We start from the raw sequence: 19,873 nt of genomic DNA, 5'->3' as shown, positions 1-19,873 counted from the left end.
GTATATGGAAATGCAAAAAGCTAAAAAGAAGAAAGTGGGAAGATTTAGAGATGCATGAAAACACATACTTTGTAAGATATGAAGACTTCCCAAACTACAAACCAATGAATCAGAACAGAAACCAAAACTGGACCTGAAATATAAGGACACGTGATTTACACAGCAAAGGGGGAAACACAAAAGGATGGAGAAAAGATAGCCTTTTCAATAAACGGTGCTAGGTCAACTGAATGTCCATATGGAAAAAATATGAAACTTTATCCATATCTCAATACATAAAAAATTGTACATCAAAGTGTGAAAGGCAGATAATAAAGCTTCTACAAGATAATATGAGAGAATATTTTCTTTTCTTTTTCCTTTTTTTTTTTTTTTTTTTTTTTAGAGAGAGAGAGAGTGTATCTGAGCAGGGGAGAGAGGGCGGGGGGGGGGGGGGGAGACAGAGGGAAAGAAAGACAGAGAGAGAGAGAGAGAGAGAATGAGAATATCCCAAGCAGGCTCCACAGTCAGCACAGAGCTCAATCCCGCAACGCTGGGATCATGACCTAAGCTGAAATCAAGAGTTGGACGCTCAACCACTGAACCACCCAGGTGCCCCATGGAGGAAAGACTTCTTAGACCTAAGACAAAAAAGCATTGATCATAAAGGAAAGGGTAGATAAATTGTATTATGTTAAAAATTATAAACTTCCATTCATCAAAAAGCATCATTAGGAGTAAAATATAAGACAGAATCAGGGAAGGTATTTGCAAAGTATTCAACTGACAATGAGTATATATCCAATATATAAAGGATTTCAAAAATTAATTAAAAAGATAAACATGAATTAAAAACTGAGGAAAAAATCTGAACAAATACTTCATCAAAGAGAATACAGAGAAGGCCAATAAGCATCTATAAAGGTCCCAACCTCACTGTTAGGCAGGAAAATGCAAACTAAAACCACAATGAAATACCACTACATATCTACCAGAATAGCTAATATTCAAAACACAAACTGTCAGAACCAAGCGTTGATGAAGATATAGAGTGATGGGGACTCTCATACACTTCTGATAGAAATGTAAACTATAACAACCATTTTTGGAAAGCAGTTTGGCATTATATACTAAAAGCAAAGATATGCATATCTGGTGACTCAACAATCTCACTCCAATAAAGTATAATTAACAGAAGTGCATGGCAGCACACGAATGTTCCTATCAGCATTATCCATAACAACCAAATGCAAACAACTGAAGAATGGACAAACTGGGGAATATTCATACAACGGACTAGCACACCAGCAATGAAAATGAATAAACTACAGCTACAGGTAACAACAGTGATGAATTTCAAACATTCAGTGTTGAACAAAAAGAATGAGACACAAAAAATACATTGCATATTACTACTCTATTTACATCAAGTTTTAAAAGCACAATGAATATATGGTGTTTTAAGTCAAACTAATGGTTACCTTTGGAGGGAACAGAAGGAGTAGTAGTTGAAAGGGAGTAGAGGGGGACTTCTGGGTGGAGGTTACATGGGTGTGTTCACTTCGTGGTAATCATTAAGCTGTGTACTTATGGTATGTACATTTATTTTGTATGTGCATCACACTTTAATAAAAAAGAAAAAAAATTTAATCTCTTTGACATTGTTTCAAATATATGCATATTGTTCTCTCTCTATGACCTCTATTTGGTAGCAATGAGAAGTACCTGGTGTCACAGTGAAGTGGGGGTGGGGATAATAGAAGAAAAGAAAAAATCTATAGCTGTTAAATATATTTTCTAAATGTGATCTATTTGCCATTGTCATGAATCCCTAGTCTTTTCTTAAATGAAAAGTAATCCTTTAAATTCCAGGTCCTAAAAGGCAGCAAATCTTTCAAATAAAATATTTTTCTCTTATTTAGATTGATTTCAGATACCATGCTTATCAATTTACTAAACTCCTTTGTAACTTACATTTGTTCAAAGATTTAAATATAATCTGTTTATAAGATTTAACATTTACGTAAAGAAAATGATTTGGCAAGGTGCAACTAGAAAAAATATTTTTACCTGCAAGAAATCAATCTGCATACAAGCACTAGTCAATTTTGGTGTCAAAAAACAAGAGTCCGTCATGCAGTTTCCATACTCAATACTATCTGGGAACTGACTGCATTCTAGCTGTGAGTTGTGTCCTCTGACCATCACAGTGCTAGTGGCTGATCCTTTCACTTGGTGCCCTTGAAACTCAACAGGCTACAAGTAAATTATTAAAAATGAGTATTGCATAAGTATATATTGATATATAGTCACAATGTATATATACACAGAAATCACAATTCAGCTCTATTAAATATTACTTAATGTAAGTAATTACTAAGTGACCAATACTAAAACCAGGAAAGACCCCTATTATCCTAATATGTTAATTATGAAATATAATTCAGTTATTGATTTAATTCAGTTCAAAATGAATAAGTACTAATTTTTTCATTATAAGCATAAAAGTATAGTTATAATGAACTAATTCCACCAGAAAGATGTGGAGCAGCTCACAGTTTGTGAGTTCGAGCCCTGTGTCAGGCTCTGCGCTGATGACAGTATGGAGCCTGCTTCAGATTATCCCTCCCTTTCTCTCTGCCCCTCCCCCACTTGCTCTCTCTCAAAAATAAATGAATAAATTAAAAAAATCAGAAAGATGCAGCACCTGGGTAACTCAGTCAGTTGTGTCCAAGTCTTGATTTGGGCTCAGGTCATGATCTCATGGTTGTGAGACTGAGCCCCCAGTCGGGCTGTGTGGGACCTACTTGGGATTCTCTCTGTCCCTCCCCTACCTGTGTGTGCTCTTTCTCAAAACAAATAAACATTAGAAGAAAAAAAAACAGGAAGACATAGTTGCTCCTTTCTCTATGCTTCCCCTGTACATTATAAAATTTTCCATTATAGACTTACCACATTATAGTACAACAAAGTTTCTTCTTATCTATATACTACCTATACTGTAAGCTCCTTGAGGGAAGAGACCTTTTTGTTTCATGAGGATATAATGTGCATTTAACACTGTCTTTGGCATATAGGAGACAGTCAACAAACATGATAATAGGAGGGAAAGTAAGAGAAGAAATACAAGAAGCATTTTCCTTTGTTTAGGCATTTTGTACACTATCAGGCTTAACAGAGGAGGGATGGGGGCTCCCAGAAGATCTGATCCTATTGCTCTGAGACCAGAGGCCTAAAAATAGGATGCCAATCTAGGCATGTACTTCAGGGAGGTACTGTCATCTCCTCAAAGACTTGATCAGCTTTCAGGCTCCAAATGGCTTTCTCTGCTGCCCCCTTGAGGGCTCTAGGATTTTTACTCCTCACAGGAAGACCAAACCTACCCAGAAAGGAGGAAATTAAGATTGCTAATAGAGCCAAAGGAATGTACATAAAGGACAAATTTATTTCTAACTCATAAATGAACAAAATTATAATAGTATATAATCTGAATATTCTCTTATTAAAAATGAAGATTCTAAATCACACATTTGAGAGGAAAATCAAATCTAAATTGCCCCTGTATGGGACTTTTATTGAAAATATCCTGAATTATGAAGCACACACATTTCAATAAAAAACAGTCTCAATTGTTAAAGACTGTATATTTCCGTTTTGTTTGATGGGGAATACACATTCTCCACAAGAACACAGATGCCTTGTTGTCTATGTTTCTAAGTGGATCTCTTCTGTAGAGATCTATTGGGTTTAAGAAACAGAATCGGTACTTACAAAACTCAACTATTTATATGCTACTTTCTCTATCAATTTTTGATATGCAGTAGGTGGAACTACTTAGACCTTGGTTTATATATACTTCTACAGAAGTAGAAGTGGTAGAGTAGACTATATGTTCATAGCTATAAAGAGCTCTATTTTGTTCTCCACAGAACATTCATTAATTATACTTAATTTATTATCCTGTCCAACCCCTAGGGCATCCTTCACACACACACACACACACACACACACACACACACACACACACACACACACACACACACATATATACACACACATATACGTGTATATATATCCTTCATATATACATATATATGAGATGCATTATTCTTAGTTCATGAGTAAAGAGAAAGGGCTCAAGACCAAACAAAGGCTAGCAGTCAGTTACTCTTGCTCTTAAAACCAGGTTAATTCATTATGCTCACTAACCTTCTACCTATGAAAACTCTGATAGTTGTATAAAAAACAGCAGGAAAAGATAGTAGATTAGAAAATCAAAGTTCTTCACAAGTTTTACCTTAGGATCACAGGTTTTTCTCTCTAACTGTTTAGGAATAACATCTAGAAAAGTAGCCTCTTCTTCATCTCCCAAGGGAAAGAACTAGAATAAAATATCAGTAAGTGTGTTAGCTACAATAGTTTTGTAGGTGGTTCATGGCTTAGATGGGAAAATACTCCCAAAACTTAAAGTTTCCCATTTGAAAATACACTTGCCATTTCAATCTTCTGTATATACATATGTATAAAAGGTACCCCTGGCAAAGGAGTTCTCTAGCAGATAAGGCACTATGCTAATTAATTTTAAAATTCAGCAATAAAAAAATTCTAATCCTAAAATTTTAATTGAATGTTTTAACACTAGAAAAAATTGTTGAGTACCTAATAATTATCCATCAAACCTAATATTTAATGCGAATGCAGATTATTTAATTCAAAAATTAATATGAAATCAAAGGAGGAAAAATTGTAAACAGTGTTAACAGTTTATCTAAAAAATGAATCAGGGCACCTGGCTTGCTCAGTCAAGCACGCAACTCTTGATCTCAGGATTGTGGGTTGTAAGTTCAAGCCCCAAGCTGAGTGTTAAGCCTACTTAAAAAAAAAAAAAAAAAAAAAAAAAAAAAAAAGAATAATTTTCTAGCAACCATAAAACACAAGATATAGACAATAGAAACTAGTCATTTTTAGTTCATCAAATGACAATGTAAAATAACCATGATTTCTCCTATGATTTAGATAGAAAAATGAATTCAACTGAGAAGCAATTTTTATGTTTAAAAAATATAGAGAAAAAAATTTCCCCAATAGACAGAAGAGATAAATTAGTGTATTTCTTCAAATAATGGGAGCTTTCCATTAATAACAAAATACATTTACACATCTCCCAACGAAGTAGTTCTTGAAAACTTTCAACTCTTATTTTATTTTTTTTATCAACTCACATTTTAGAATTAGAATTTTCTAATACAGTGAATTTAAAAAATCAATTAGCATAGCACCTTCTCTTCTGCTTTGCTATGTGTAGCTAATTATAGAAATAAAGTGGCAGTGTCATTAAGTGTATCCTCAAAGAGGACCCTAATTTAAAATTTTGAAAGTTCTTTCTATCACTAGTGTACATGAAGAGATTGCTTCAGAGGGTTGTAGTACAAAACGCATTACATAAATGCAAATATATTCCTATATTAATGCTACAGATTTAAATAATTTTTTTTTGCAAAAGACCGTAAGACCTTTTTCATTACTGTTAAAATTACAATGCACTTTTTAAAAAACATGTAACTATTTACTTATTTATTTATTTAGAGAAAGCGTGAGCAAGAAGGGGCAGAGAGAGGGAGAGAGAGAATCCCAAACATCTTTGCATTGTCAGTGCAGAGCCCTATGCAGGGCTCAGTCTCATGAACTGTGAGATCAGGACCTGAGCCAATACCAAGAGTTACATGCTTAACTAACTGAGCCACCCAGGCGTCCCAAAACATGTAATACTTGTTTTAAGAGGAAACTCATTCTGGAGGAAAAAACAGTGATATTGTTTATTTGCAGTTTATACTTTGTGATAACTGTTCTTGAAAGCATTAAATCCTAATTTTTCAAGTGAAAGAAAGCATTAAGAATATGATCATATATGGCCCTGGGTGGCTCAGTCAGTTAAGCGTCCCACTCTTAGTTTCTTTTAGCTCAGGTCATGACCTCATGCTTCGTGAGTTCACACCAGTAGCATGGTTCCTGCTTTGGATTCTCTCTCGCTGTCCCTCCCCTGTTCCTGTGCATGGTGCACCCACTCTCTTTCTCTTTCGAAATAAATGAATTTAAAAAAAAAAAAAAAAAGAGGGGCGCCTGGGTGGCGCAGTCGGTTAAGCGTCCGACTTCAGCCAGGTCACGATCTCGCGGTCCGTGAGTTCGAGCCCCGCGTCGGGCTCTGGGCTGATGGCTCGGAGCCCGGAGCCTGTTTCCGATTCTGTGTCTCCCTCTCTCTCTGCCCCTCCCCCGTTCATGCTCTGTCTCTCTCTGTCCCAAAAATAAATAAACGTTGGAAAAAAAAAAAAAAAAAAAAGAGGGGTGCCTGGGTGGCTCAGTCGGTTAAGCGTCCGACTTCGGCTCAGGTCATGATCTCGCGGTCTGTGAGTTTGAGCCCCGCGTCAGGCTCTGTACTGACAGCTCAGAGCCTGGAGCCTGTTTCAGATTCTGTGTCTCCCTCTCTCTCTGACCCTCCCCCGTTCATGCTGTCTCTCCCTGTCTCAAAAATAAATAAATATTTAAAAAAAAAAAAGTGACCATTTATAAGCTAAATTATGCAGTTGCTAATTTTGATTTTATACATTTGCTCTTATTATATACATAAAGTGTGAAACATGATTGAGCCACCACAATATGAATTTTATTTGTTATGTTTTGTTCTCTTTTAGGCAAAGGAGTTGCAGGTGCAGCTTTAATTGTCAATGACAATTCTTGGATTAAGTAATGCTTACAAAGTTTACAGACTTAGTTTTATAATAAAAGATTTGTTATATAACCAAATTGCATTGACCACACAGGCATTGGTACAAAAGATAGCAGGATCATCTAAGTAAGTATAAAGGAGCAACTAATTATAAATGAGATTGAAAACTAGTGGTGCCTGGGTGGCTCAGGCATTAAGCATCTGACTTTTGATTTTGGCTCAGGTCATGATCTCACGATCATGACCTTAAGATTCTCTCTCTCTTCCTCTCTCTGTGCCCCTCTCCTACTTACACACATACTGTCTCTCTCTCTCAAAAATAAATTAATTAATTAAAAAATAAAAAATAAGATACATGAGACTGAAAACTGACAATGTAAAATACAAACATAAAATTATATGCCATACCTATATATACAACTATAATTTCTGGCTACTTTATAGTTTCAAAATGAACATACCTGCAAAGACTGAAGTGGTCCACTTGGTTTGACTTCATTTTCTTTTATAATCTTAGGAACAGAATATTAATATAAGAACAACTAAAAGGTAGTAGTAAGTTACAAAAAATACATAAATTTCAATTAGACATAAGAAATAAAAGAACACCATCACTAATAATCAAGGAAGTAAAAAATGTTAATGAAACACTATTTTACTTAGCAAGAATTGAAAATATCTTAGTACTGGTGAATGTAGAGTGAAATAAATATTCATATTGTAAAACAGTAAGACTTTTAAATTTGACAATATATATCAAGAAAATTGTTCTTAGCCTTTCAAGCTATCAGTTCCACTTCTGGGACTCACATCTAAGGAAATAACTTAAATGTAAGCAATGATTCATGTGCAAAAACATTTACTAATATTTTATTTATCCTAGCAAAATGCTGGAAATAACCTAAATGTTCAAAATAGGGCACTGCTTGTCCAAAGCACAGGATATCCATAGGACGGAATAGTAAGTAACCTCTAAAAGATATATTTAACTGCTGGTCAGTACCCAGTAGCAAGCCCCCAATGCCAAACTCTGTTCCGCAGGATGGGGTTTATTAAAGTTGTCAAGAATAAGACTGATTTCAAGAGATACCAAGTGAAATTTAGAAGACAAGAAAACAAAACTGATTACAATGCTTTGAAATGCTCGGCGATTCAGGATAAAAATAAGTACAACACACCTTAATACAGGATGGTAATTTGTGTAACAAACAGAGATCTCATTTGTCAGATTGCTAATGCCCCTAAAGGAGATACACTAGTTTGTACAGCTCATGGGCATGAACTCCCAAAGTACGGTGTGAAGGTTGGCCTGACAAATCATGCTGCAGCATAGTGTACTGGCATGCTGCTGGTCCACAGGCTTCTCAGTAGGTTTGGCATGGACAAAAGTCTATGAAGGCCAAGTGGAGGTGACAAGATGAATACAACGTGGAAAGCACTGATGGTCAATCTGGTGCCTTCGTCTGCTATTTGGATGCAGGGCTTGCCAGAACCCCTACTGAAAATGAAGTTTGGGAGGCCCTCAAGGGACTTGTGGATGGAGGTTTCTCTACCCCTCATAGTACCAAAAGATTCCTTGGTTATGATTGGGAAAGCAAGGAATTCAATGCAGAAATACATCAGAAGCACATCCTGGGTCAGAATGCTGCAGATTATATGTGTCACTAATGGAAGGAGACTGAGATGCTTACAAGAAACAATTCTCTTGATAAAGAACAATGTAACTCCAGGCATGATGGAGATGTATAAGAAAGCTCATGCTGCTGTACAAGAGAATCCAATCTTTGAGAGAAGCCTAAGAAAGAAGTTAAAAAGAAAAGGTGGAACCATTCCAAAATGTCTCTTGCCCAGAAGAAAGATCGAGTAGCTGAGAAGGCAGCTTCCTTAAAGCGCAGGATCGGCTGCTGAGAGCTAATAAACCAAACCATTATTTTCTTTGAAGATTTTTCAGATTAAAGATAATAATAAACCTATTCACCAAGCAGGTAAAAAAATAAAATAAATTAATAAAAGATATATTTAATAAGTGTTTTAATGATGTGAGAAATACATTAAGGGGATAAGATAAAAACTACTGGCACACATCAAGCTAACCATATTTTTAAAAATAGGTCAAAAAATCCTGGAAACACTAATAATAATTATCCCTCAGTAGGTTGTTTTATTTTTCTTCACTTTATTCTATAATTAAAAAAGAGAAAACATCAAGATTATTAAAAAAAAAACAGTAACATGGAAAACAGAGTAAGATACAAAGTGGGGCAAATGAAACATTTCACTTTCTTTTCTTTTAAATATATCTTCTCGAAAAAGTGTCATATGAATTATCCCTCCAAATATGCTAATAGTATCCCCACTGAGAAACAAGAATTTAGATTTATTCTAATAAATTAATTTTATTCTAGAATTTCAATGTATCTAATTAGTACTATTATTTTTATATTACTACAATGGTTCCCAAACTGTTCAAGGTACTTTGGGGTGCCACAGGAAACTCAACATGGGCTCCATAAGATATTTTAAATTTAAGGGAAATACAGTGTCATTTGACCTCTATTGAATGAACTACTAACTCAAGGTAGTTCTATTTCAACAGATCTTATGTCATTTCTCTCAATGGCACCTTGTAAAGCTGAGTTTTCAGAAATTGCTATGATAAAAAAAAATCAATTACCATGAGAAAAACAACGTGAACTAATTATTCTAAGGTTTGAGAAGCTGAGCAGTGCCCAACAAATGCATACATTCTATCAGTGATTGTGTTTAAAAATAAAATGCTTACAGCAACTTCTTACTTAACACATCTTTAGAGGCAAGGGAAACAAAAGCAAAAATGAACTCTTGGGACCTCATCAAAATAAAAAGCTCTGCACAGCGAAGGAAGCAATCAGCAAAACTAAAAGGCAACCGACAGAATGGGAGAAGATATTTGCAAATGATATATCAGATAAAGGGTTAGTATCCAAAATCTGTAAAGAACTTATCAAACTCAACACCCAAAAAACAAATAATCCAGTGAAGAAATGGGCAAAAGACATGAATACATATTTCTCCAAAGAAGATATCTAGATGGCCAACCGACACATGAAAAAATGCTCAACATCACTCATCATTGGGGAAATACAAATCAAAACCACAATGAGATACCACCTTACACCTGTCAGAATGGCTAACATGAACACCTCAGGCAACAACAGATGTTGGCGAGGATGCAGAGAAAGAGGATCTCTTTTGCACTGCTGGTGGCAATGCAAGCTGGTGCAGCCACTCTGGAAAACAATATGGAGGTTCCTCAAAAAATTAAGAATACTGGGGCGCCTGGGTGGTGCAGTCGGTTAAGCATCCGACTTCAGCCAGGTCACGATCTCGCGGTCCGGGAGTTCGAGCCCCGCGTCAGGCTCTGGGCTGATGGCTCAGAGCCTGGAGCCTGTTTCCGATTCTGTGTCTCCCTCTCTCTCTGCCCCTCCCCCGTTCATGCTCTGTCTCTCTCTGTCCCAAAAATAAATAAACGTTGAAAAAAAAATTAAAAAAAAAATTAAGAATAGAACTACCCTACAACCCAGCAATTGCACTACTAGGTATTTATCCAAGGGATACAGGTGAGCTGTTTTGAAGGGGCACATGCACCCCAAAGTTTACAACAGTACTATTGACAATAGCCAAAGTATGGAAAGAGCCCAATGTCCACTGACGGATAAATGGATAAAGATGTGGTATGTATGTATGTATATATATATATATATACACATACATACAATGGGGTATTACTTAGCAATCAAAAAGAATGAAATCTTGCCATGTGCAACTACATGGATGGAACTGGAGGATATTATGCTAAGCGAAAGTAGTCAGAGAAAGGCAAATATCATATGACTTCACTCATATGAGGAATTTAAGATAGAAAACAGATGAACATAAGGGAAGGGAAACAAAAATAATATAAAAACAGGGAGGGAGGCAAAACTAAAAGACTTAAATATAGAGAACAGAGAGTTGCTGGAGGGGTTGGGGGGGGGATGGTTTAAAAGGGCAAGGGGCATTAAGTAATCTATTCCTGAAATCATTGTTGCACCATATGCTAACTAACTTGTATGTAAATTAAACAATAAACTAAAAATTAAAAATAAATAAAATGTTTACAGTAATCATTTCACTATACATATATCAAATCATTATGTTGTACACCTTAAACTGATCACAATGTTATATCTTTTATATCAATGAAAATGGAAAAAATAAAAAGCTCACTAAATTACTAGGACATAATACTTACTATGTTGTTTAATACTACTAACAACTTAATAAATGGAACTGCCAGTTTGGTTTTTCTTTTTTCCTTTTAGCCAAGGGATATAATGAAAAATATTCTGATACAAAGTGTGGGAGAGTCATGAAGCAAGATAGCTTGGAACCCTTTATATTACTGTAATTTCATTACTAATGACAACATTCTATATCAAAATATAAGAATATGCTGATAGGAAAAAAAAAAAAAAAAGACGTACCTGTTGAGAATCCTGGTTCAGATGAGGAAACTTTGGTAAAGTTTGTGAAACTACTTCAGTCAATGGTTTCCTAGCTATAATAGATAAAATGAAATTATTTTATTCATCATACATATAGTAGTGTTTTAAACTTTTTAAAAACTTATTTCTAGGGGCACCTGGCTGGCCCAGTTGATGATGACAACTCTTGATGTCGGGGTTGTAGGTTCAACCCCACACTGGGTATAGATACTACTTAAAAATAATAAAATCTTTGGGGGTACCTGGGTGGCTCAGTCGGTTAAGTATCTGATGCTTGATTTCAGCCCAGGTCATGATCTCATGAGAGATCAAGCCTCCATGCTGACAGCACAGAGCCTGCTTAAGATTCTCTCTCTCCTTCTCTCTGCCTCCCCCCAACTCCCACTTGCACGAGACTGTGTACGCTCTCTCAAAATAGACATTTAAAATAATAACAATAAAATCTTTAAAAAACCACCTAAAACTGAATGAAACAAGGAATACAACTTAAATTTGAAGATAAGGTAGTCTTGATAATTGTTGAATATGGATTTTGGATATCTGAGGATTCATTGTCTATTCTCTGTATGTTCAAACATTTTCATGATAAAAATTTTTAAATAAGATTTTTTTTGGTTATGTTCTAAGTCAGTACTAGAAATGCTTCCTTTCGTCAAACTAATTGAAAAACTGAGTAAACAGCTAATAATCTATACTAAAAATTCTAAAAATGAAACATTAACTGTTAGAAGAAAGCCAAGACCACCCTATACAGCTGCTATGTGCAAACACAGAAAAGAAAAGAAGAACTTCATGCTATTTCTGGGTCTATTTTAAACCCATTTGACTATGGTTTGAGAAAAAAAAAACTTCAATTATTTCCAAAGTGTATTATGCCAGACACTGGGAAAACAGCAGTCCCTTGAAAAGGGAGAGCCACAGAATAAACAAACCGCATAAATTCAGATTATGATACAAAAGGGCATCATAAAGGTTGATATGACAGAGACTAATGTAGATATGATGATTGGAAAGCTCTCTTGTGGGAAGTGATACTTAAGTTGAGATCTGAATATAAGAAAAGGCCACCAGCTATGCCAGGGGTAAAGGTGTTGAGAACAAAGGCACAAGTAAAAAGACTCTTGAGACAGAGAAGTTGACAAGTCTACTGAATACAAAAGACATGGTGGCCAGGCCATCCTACCTTGCTTCAAAATAGGATTTTTTTTTTCTTAAAGAAAAGTGCATATTCAATCATTTCAATTCCTTCTAAAGTCACAAACACTATAACTTTTTAGTCAATTGTTATTTATGGTTTCATTATTTTCCTGTTAAAATTCAGAATACATTAAATGAAATAAAAATAAGTGGGTCTTGGAACTTGATGCTATTTTTAAAAAGATTTTCATGCACTGCATGAAAATTGGTGTGTTTTCCTTGATTGCCTTCACTCAAGAATAAAATTCTAAATTAACATTTCAAAGTTATTCTTAATTATCTCATAAAAACTTTAACCTACTGAAGAAAAAAAATTTTTTAAACACATTCACACATCCTAAATTGGTGGTAAAACTGACTCATCTCTAATTCTGTATTAATTTTCTCAGATTGTCTTAAGAAAACCAACATTCCTTTTTGAAGAAATACATTTATATCAGAAAACAAATACAGTTAATCTTCCTTACTCACAGATCTTACCTACGCACTAAAATTTATTCAGAAACCCCAAATCAATACCCTGTTTTTGAGGTCGTTTGTAGACATACAGAACTACAAAAAATAAGTTGCCCGACATATACATTCCCAGCTGAGGTAGAACAAGGCAACACTCTGCCTTCTTGAGCTCTCATACTATAAACAAGTATCCTTTTTGTCATCTACTTAGCCCATGTTTTTGTATTTGGGGGCTTTTTGTAAAGGACTGTGCTATTTAAAATGTTCCCTAAGCAGGGGCGCCTGGGTGGCGCAGTCGGTTAAGCGTCCGACTTCAGCCAGGTCACGATCTCGCGGTCCGTGAGTTCGAGCCCCGCGTCGGGCTCTGGGCTGATGGCTCAGAGCCTGGAGCCTGTTTCCGATTCTGTGTCTCCCTCTCTCTCTGCCCCTCCCCCGTTCATGCTCTGTCTCTCTCTGTCCCAAAAATAAATAAACGTTGAAAAAAAAAATTTAAAAAAAAAAAAAAAAAATAAAATAAAATGTTCCCTAAGCATAGTGCTGTCTAGTGTTGCTAAGTGCAAGAAGGCTGTGATGTCCCTTACAGACAGAACATATGTTAGATGAGTTTCTTTTTTCTTTTTTATTTATTTATTTTGAGAGAGACAGAGAGAGAGTGCAAGCAGGGGAGGGGCAGAAAGAAAGGGGGAGAGAGAGAGAGAGAGAGAGAGAGAATCCCAAGCAGGTTCTGCACTGTCAGCACAGAGCCTGATGTGTGGCTCCAACTCACAAACTGAGATTATGACCTGAGCCGAAAACCAAGAGTTGGACGCTTAACCAACTGAGCCATCCAGGCGCCCCTAGACAGAGGTTTCTTTCAGACATTAGTCATAGTGCTGTTCACTACAAATTCAATGTTAATGGATCAACAATATATATTGTCTTCAAATGGAAACACAGATAAAAACAAGATTTTGATCAGTTGATGAAAATGCTTTGACCAGAGGCTTGAAGGAATCTACCCCTAAAAGCAATGACTCATTTTTCACTAATTCAGTGTTTATGTTGATTTTATAGAATATAACTACCACAAATAAGAAGAATCAACTGCAATCCTCTTTTTAACTTGATGAGAAAAAAGATTTCTTAAAACTAAATTCTATAATTCTCAAGTCTTCATACTAGGGATTTACATCCTTATATATTACATAATCATATCTACCCCTACTTATTTTTCATTAAAATTTCTTCTTTCTTTTTAATTTTTAGAAAACAAACTATCAACTGCCATCAAACAACTACATTTTTTAAATTAAATTAAATTTTATTTTTACTTTATTTTTTAATATGAAATTTATTGTCAAATTGGTTTCCATACAACACCCAGTGTTCATCCCAACAGGTGCCCTCCTCAATGCCCATCACCCACTTTCTCCTCCCTTCCACCCCCATCAACCCTGTTTATTCTCAGTTTTTTTTATAGTTTTTAAATTTTTTTAACGTTTTTTTAAATTTATTTTTGAGACAGGTAGAGACAGAGCATGAACAGGGGAGGGTCAGAGAGAGGGAGACACAGAATCTAAAACAGGCTCCAGGCTCTGAGCTGTCAGCACAGAGCCCGACGCGGGGCTCGAACTCATGGACCGCGAGATCATGACCTGAGCCAAAGTTGGCCGCTTAACCGACTGAGCCACCCAGGCGCCCCTATTCTCAGTTTTTAAGAGTCTCTTATGGTTTGTCTCCCTCCCTCTCCAACTTTTTTTCCCATTCCCCTCCCCCATGGTCTTCTGTTAAGTTTCTCAGGATCCACATGAGTAAAAACATATGGTATCTGTCTTTCTCTGTACAACTTATTTCACTTAGCATAACACTCTCCAGTTACATCCACGTTTCTACAAAAGGCCATATTTCATTCTTTCTCATTGCCAAGTAGTATTCCATCGTGTATATAAACCACAATTTCTTTATCCACTCATCAGTTGATGGACATTTAGGCTTTTTCCACAATTTGGCTATTGCAAACAACTACATTTTAAAGAAACATATCAGGGGTGCCTGGGTAGCTGAGTTGGTTAAGCTGGCCAACTCTTGGTTTTGGCTCAAGTCATGATCTCACAGTTTGTGAGTTCGAGCCCCTGCTTGGGATTCTCCTTCTCTTTCTGTTCCTCCCATACTTGTGCTTTCTCTACCCCTTTCTCTCACTCAAATAAATAAATAAACAAACAAACAAACTTAAAGAAACATATCAGTACATATAATAATTTATTCCTATTTTTCTCAGGAATCCTTGAGATATTCAAATAAGAATTCAATTTTAACTTCTCTTTGAGTATCATAAAGTACATTGTTCATTCACATTCATATGTATATAATATTTGCTATATTTACTAATATGTTCTATAATAGTTTTTCTTTAAAAAAAAATGTTGCTGTTGGCAACATACCATAAGCAAAGTCAGAAGACCAATACTATACTGAAAGAAAATATCTGCAACATATATCATAGATAAGAGGCTAGTATCTCTAATATATAAAGAACCCTTACAAATCAATGAGAATAAAAAGAACAACACCCATTAAAATCTGGACAAAAGGGTAAGAAAATTCATGAAAAAAAGATATATAAATGATACTTAAACATATGAAAAGATGCTCAATTTCACTTGTAGTAAGAGAAATGCAAATTTAAGTATACTGAATGCCATTTCTCATCTATTAGATTAGCAAAATTCAAAAGCTTGGTAACACACTATATTGGCAAGACTAGAGAAACAAGCACTCTCAAACATTACTGACAGGGCTACGAAATGGAGGGAATGTTGAAATATCTAATAAAGTCACGCATTTACGCAGCAAACCTACTGGGAATTTGCCCTGAAGACACACCTCAAACAATATGCAACACACACACACACACACACACACACACACGGTTATGTATTGTCACATTATTTGTAATAGCAAAGTATTGGAGACAGGTTGCATAAATGATGGTTTATCCACACAGCGGATCCACACAGCGGAGTATTACACAGATATAAACAAATAAAATGAGGATGTGTCCTATGAATTGATATGAAGTGATTTCCAGAATATATTAAGTGAAAAGTAGGTGCTAAAGAATATACAGACTTTACTGTCTTTTGTTGAATATGTGTGTGTCGGGGGCGGAGGGGGGGACAAGAATTTAAACATAGAGCTGTTTATTTCTGCAAAAAAGAAACACAGGTATGATATATTGGTTACATATAGCAGGTGAGTAAGAACAGGATAAAAGGCTTAAGGAAGGCATATGAATTTATGTTTTCATACAGCTTTGACTCTTAACTAGGTTCATATTTTACATAGTCAGAAATAAAAATAAATCAACAAGGTTGAACAAAAAACCCCTCATACTGAAATATAAACAATAAACTTAACTATATTTACATCAAATGATACTACAATCACAGTAAAGAAAAGTAACCCAAGTAACTTTTGAACATAATACTCCAACTCTATATTCCCAGGATACATTCTAAAAAAAAAACCAAAAAAACAAAAAAAACAAAAAAAAAAAATCAAAGGATTTGTGAACTTCACAAACTTGTAAAGGTTTTTTTGCTAGTAGTGATACTAGTATAACAATTTGGAAGCTATTTGATGTGTATTGTATGTAGAATTGAGGAAGTAAATATACGGATGTTGTTGGGAACCAGGGCCCCTTCTCATTTTAGAAGTAAAGAAATATAATCATGAAATGGAAGGACAGGAAGAACCCTGTGGTTTAGAACTGGAATTAGAGATATCAATATGAACTCATGATTATTTTTTAAAAGTATCTTCCAGCAGGGTGTCTGGGTGGCTCAGTCAGATGAACCTCTGACTTCAGATCAGGTCATGATCTTAGGGTTCATTAACTCGAGCCCTGCTTCGGGTGAGTGTGAGCCCCACTTCTCTCTCCCCCTCTCTGTCTCTCTGCCCCTTGCTCACTTGCGCTCTCTCTCAAAAAAAAAAAAGAAAAAGCATCTTCTAGCACACATCTAAAAATGTAAGACAGGAATGGATATTCACACACATATTGCTTATATATGCCTATATATGTTTATATATGCATAAAACATTTGCAGAAGGATATCCTGGAAGGAAACTGTGGCTAATTCTGAGGATTGGACTGAGGGACTGCAGAACTTACTAGATTATCTATTAGAACTGATTTTACCAAGTACATGTATTACCTATTTAAATACTATGTAATTCTTAAGTTTATTTATTTTGAGAGAGAGAGAGAGAGAGAGAGAGAGAGACAATGAGCAGAGAGGGAGAGAGACAGAGAATCCCAAACAGGCCCTGCACTATCAGCATGGAGCCCAACGCAGGACTCGAAACCACGAACCATGAGATCACGACCTGAGCCAAAATCAAGAGTTGGACACTCAACCGACTAAGCCACCCAGATGCACCAATACCATGTAATTCTTTAACGTAGCCTCCAAAGCAAATACTTCTCATCCTTACAGTTATACAGAGAACAATCCAAAACAAACACACCAATCTAACCTTCAGGATTGCTGTCTGGCTCACATGTCTCCAGAGTTCCTTGTTGCTTAAAGGTTGTATTTTTCTTTTTCAATATTTCCAAGCCTTCTAAAGCCGTACTATGTTCAGACAATGACTTTAAAAGGGAAATGTTATTTACTAATCCAGAGAGTTCTGAAGGATTTCTAGGAATATTCCAGTATTGTTTGCTTTCTCCAACAGTTTCTACATCAATACGGTCATGGTCTAAACTTCTAATCCTTCCCAAATCTTCAGGTTCAGGAATACACGCTTCTGTGTCTTTGGAAATTGGACGCTTTTTTCCCAGAGGGTAAAACAAAGAATTAGAAACTTGGGTATTTGATTTATCAAGTGCAACACATTCTTCAGAGTGATTCTGATTGACATTTAATTGTTGGATACTGATATCACTGCTAGAAGTTGATGGTAAAACCCATTCATCGTTTTTGTCTACATTACTTCCCATAACAAAAGGCTGAGGCTCCTCCTGGTCTGAGAATAGGCTATTTTCAGGAGTCTGATTAATGACTATATTTAAATGAGGAATATGTAAATTCGAGCTGACATCTTTAGATTTACTCAGTAGTGAAGCAGTATCATAGTTAATTCTCACTTTTTGAATAGATTTATTAGCATCTTCATTATTATCTACATATACATCATCAGTCCATTCTAAGGATGAGTCAAAATTGCTTAATGTGTCACTGTACTCTTCTGTTCCTTTTCTAACGTTTTCAGCTTTCCAAGGTCCTGTGTCAAAAGCCACATAAGCTTTATCACAAAATTGTGATAGAAGAGTCTCTTTAATAGGAAATGTCTTTGTAGGTTTATCCCCAATAGACGTTAAGAGAGACAAATGTTTACTGCCAACTTCTGTACAGCTTATATCTTCACATCTCTTTTGAACATCTGGACTACTGTCATTAACCAAAGTTTCCTTTACACGACTCCCTGAATCCTGGGAAATTTTGTTGTTTTCCTGTGACTCCTCCTCAGTGTCACTGGTTTCAAAATTGTTCAGATTAAAAGTCACCTCCACAAGTGGCTGTGTTACATTGCTCATAGGTTTGGGAATACTATTAAGACTTTCACTATCAGTATTACTGTTAGAAAGCATGCTGGTAAAGTCATCAGAGACCCTAGAATTTTTACTTCTAGAAGATTCAATCTGTAGATGTTCAGATTCTGGCAGAAACGACACTGGCTGTTTGTACTCCTTTTCTGGTGTTCTACATATATTTATCTCCTGAGTATTTTCTCTAATGAGAACTGATCCTTTTAGACACATCTGGTCATTTTCATTAACAGGTATTTTATTATTTTTTTGAATGTCAGGCTCGGATAATAAGCCATCATTCTCTACATTGCTACAGGTAACTGGTATATGGTTGCTTTCACAGAATGAAGGAATTTCCAGTTTTACTTCCTGATCCCAAAATTGATCATTAGCATCTACTGGCTTGTCTTCATTATACTTTTTACCCTCTTCAGCACATGTTTCAAAGAACTGTATCTTTTCTTGTACCAAAAGGTCTCTCAAATTTAAATCTATATTGTCTCCCTGGGCCTTGGGTTTCCTTTCTATATTATTTCCATCTTCACTAGAAGAATGTACAGGTGAGCTCTGTGAGGATAAATACATGGCCCACCGGCTTTTATTTCTCACGTTTTTTTCTGATTGATGTCGGTCGTGTAAACTTTCTGTGCTCTTCACGTCAGCACACTCCTTCTGTTCAATTATGCACTTTGGTTTAGTAGGAATGTTTATACTTCCTTGCAGTTGTATCTGAGGGATATGTTCTGTAATCCCAGAATTTAGCTCCTTACACATAGTTGACTTGGACTTCAAAAGAGCTAATATATGTGCTTTGCTTCTGACGTTTTGTGAAACTCCCAAACAGTGAGATATCAAACCATCTTTTTTTATGGCCTCATTGGTCAGTAAAGAATCTGAATGCTTATTTACAGAACAGACAGGAAAGCAAGAATAATTTTCTTCACATAGCATTTCTGGGTTACTCTTAAAAGATGGAGTAGAGACAACTGAAGAAAAACGTAAGCCATTTGCTTCTCTATTCCTGTAAGTGACAATGTTCTCAGGGTCTATTGGCATATTATTTATATCTTTCTTGCCAGCAGTAGAAAACAAAGGAGGTGTGCTGTACAAGGGAGAAAGAAAATTAGGGCCAGGTTTCTTAGCCTCAAGTGATGCAGTTGATTCACCATTTTCTGTATTCATCATTTTCTTTGGCACTTGACGTGGTCCTTGAAAACCCTAAAAATATTAAAACAATTATTAGCTGTCCCATTATCTACAAAGGAAGTGTAAAATGAACTGGCTCAAAAAAACAGAAAGAAAAAAAGGAGTCTGTTTTACCAGGTACAGTAATAAAGATATAAAATCTGCTAAATTAAAATGTAAATGCTCATTTGTATTAAGATTTTTCTAATTAGGGTTTACTTCCCTACCTAAACA

General features: G+C 35.7%; 1 protein-coding gene and 1 pseudogene across 5 annotated transcripts in view; one reads left to right on the top strand and one right to left on the bottom strand.

Moving 5' to 3' along the window:
- Positions 1-19,873, bottom strand: part of ZGRF1 (zinc finger GRF-type containing 1) — a 94,405-nt gene that overhangs the window by 54,303 nt on the left and 20,229 nt on the right. For 4 of the 5 annotated variants that reach the window (XM_086704373.1, XM_086704371.1, XM_086704374.1 and 1 more), the window contains 5 exons: positions 17,398-19,672; positions 11,209-11,282; positions 7,165-7,215; positions 4,277-4,360; positions 2,050-2,235 (listed from right to left, as the gene is read on the bottom strand). In XM_086704373.1, coding sequence (XP_086560499.1) covers positions 2,050-2,235; positions 4,277-4,360; positions 7,165-7,215; positions 11,209-11,282; positions 17,398-19,672 — 2,670 coding nt within the window. The remainder of the gene's footprint in view (positions 1-2,049; positions 2,236-4,276; positions 4,361-7,164; positions 7,216-11,208; positions 11,283-17,397; positions 19,673-19,873) is intronic. The other variant, XM_086704375.1, reaches the window with a different exon arrangement.
- On the top strand, positions 7,723-8,611 carry LOC112858193 (large ribosomal subunit protein uL18 pseudogene; annotated as a pseudogene).

This window comes from Puma concolor, chromosome B1 (genome assembly GCF_028749965.1).
Source record: "Puma concolor isolate L17-30 chromosome B1, mPumCon1.1.hap2, whole genome shotgun sequence".
Taxonomy (NCBI): Eukaryota; Metazoa; Chordata; class Mammalia; order Carnivora; family Felidae; genus Puma; species Puma concolor.
Note: the sequence above shows the minus strand (reverse complement) of the source record. Positions and strands in the feature narration are given on the sequence as shown.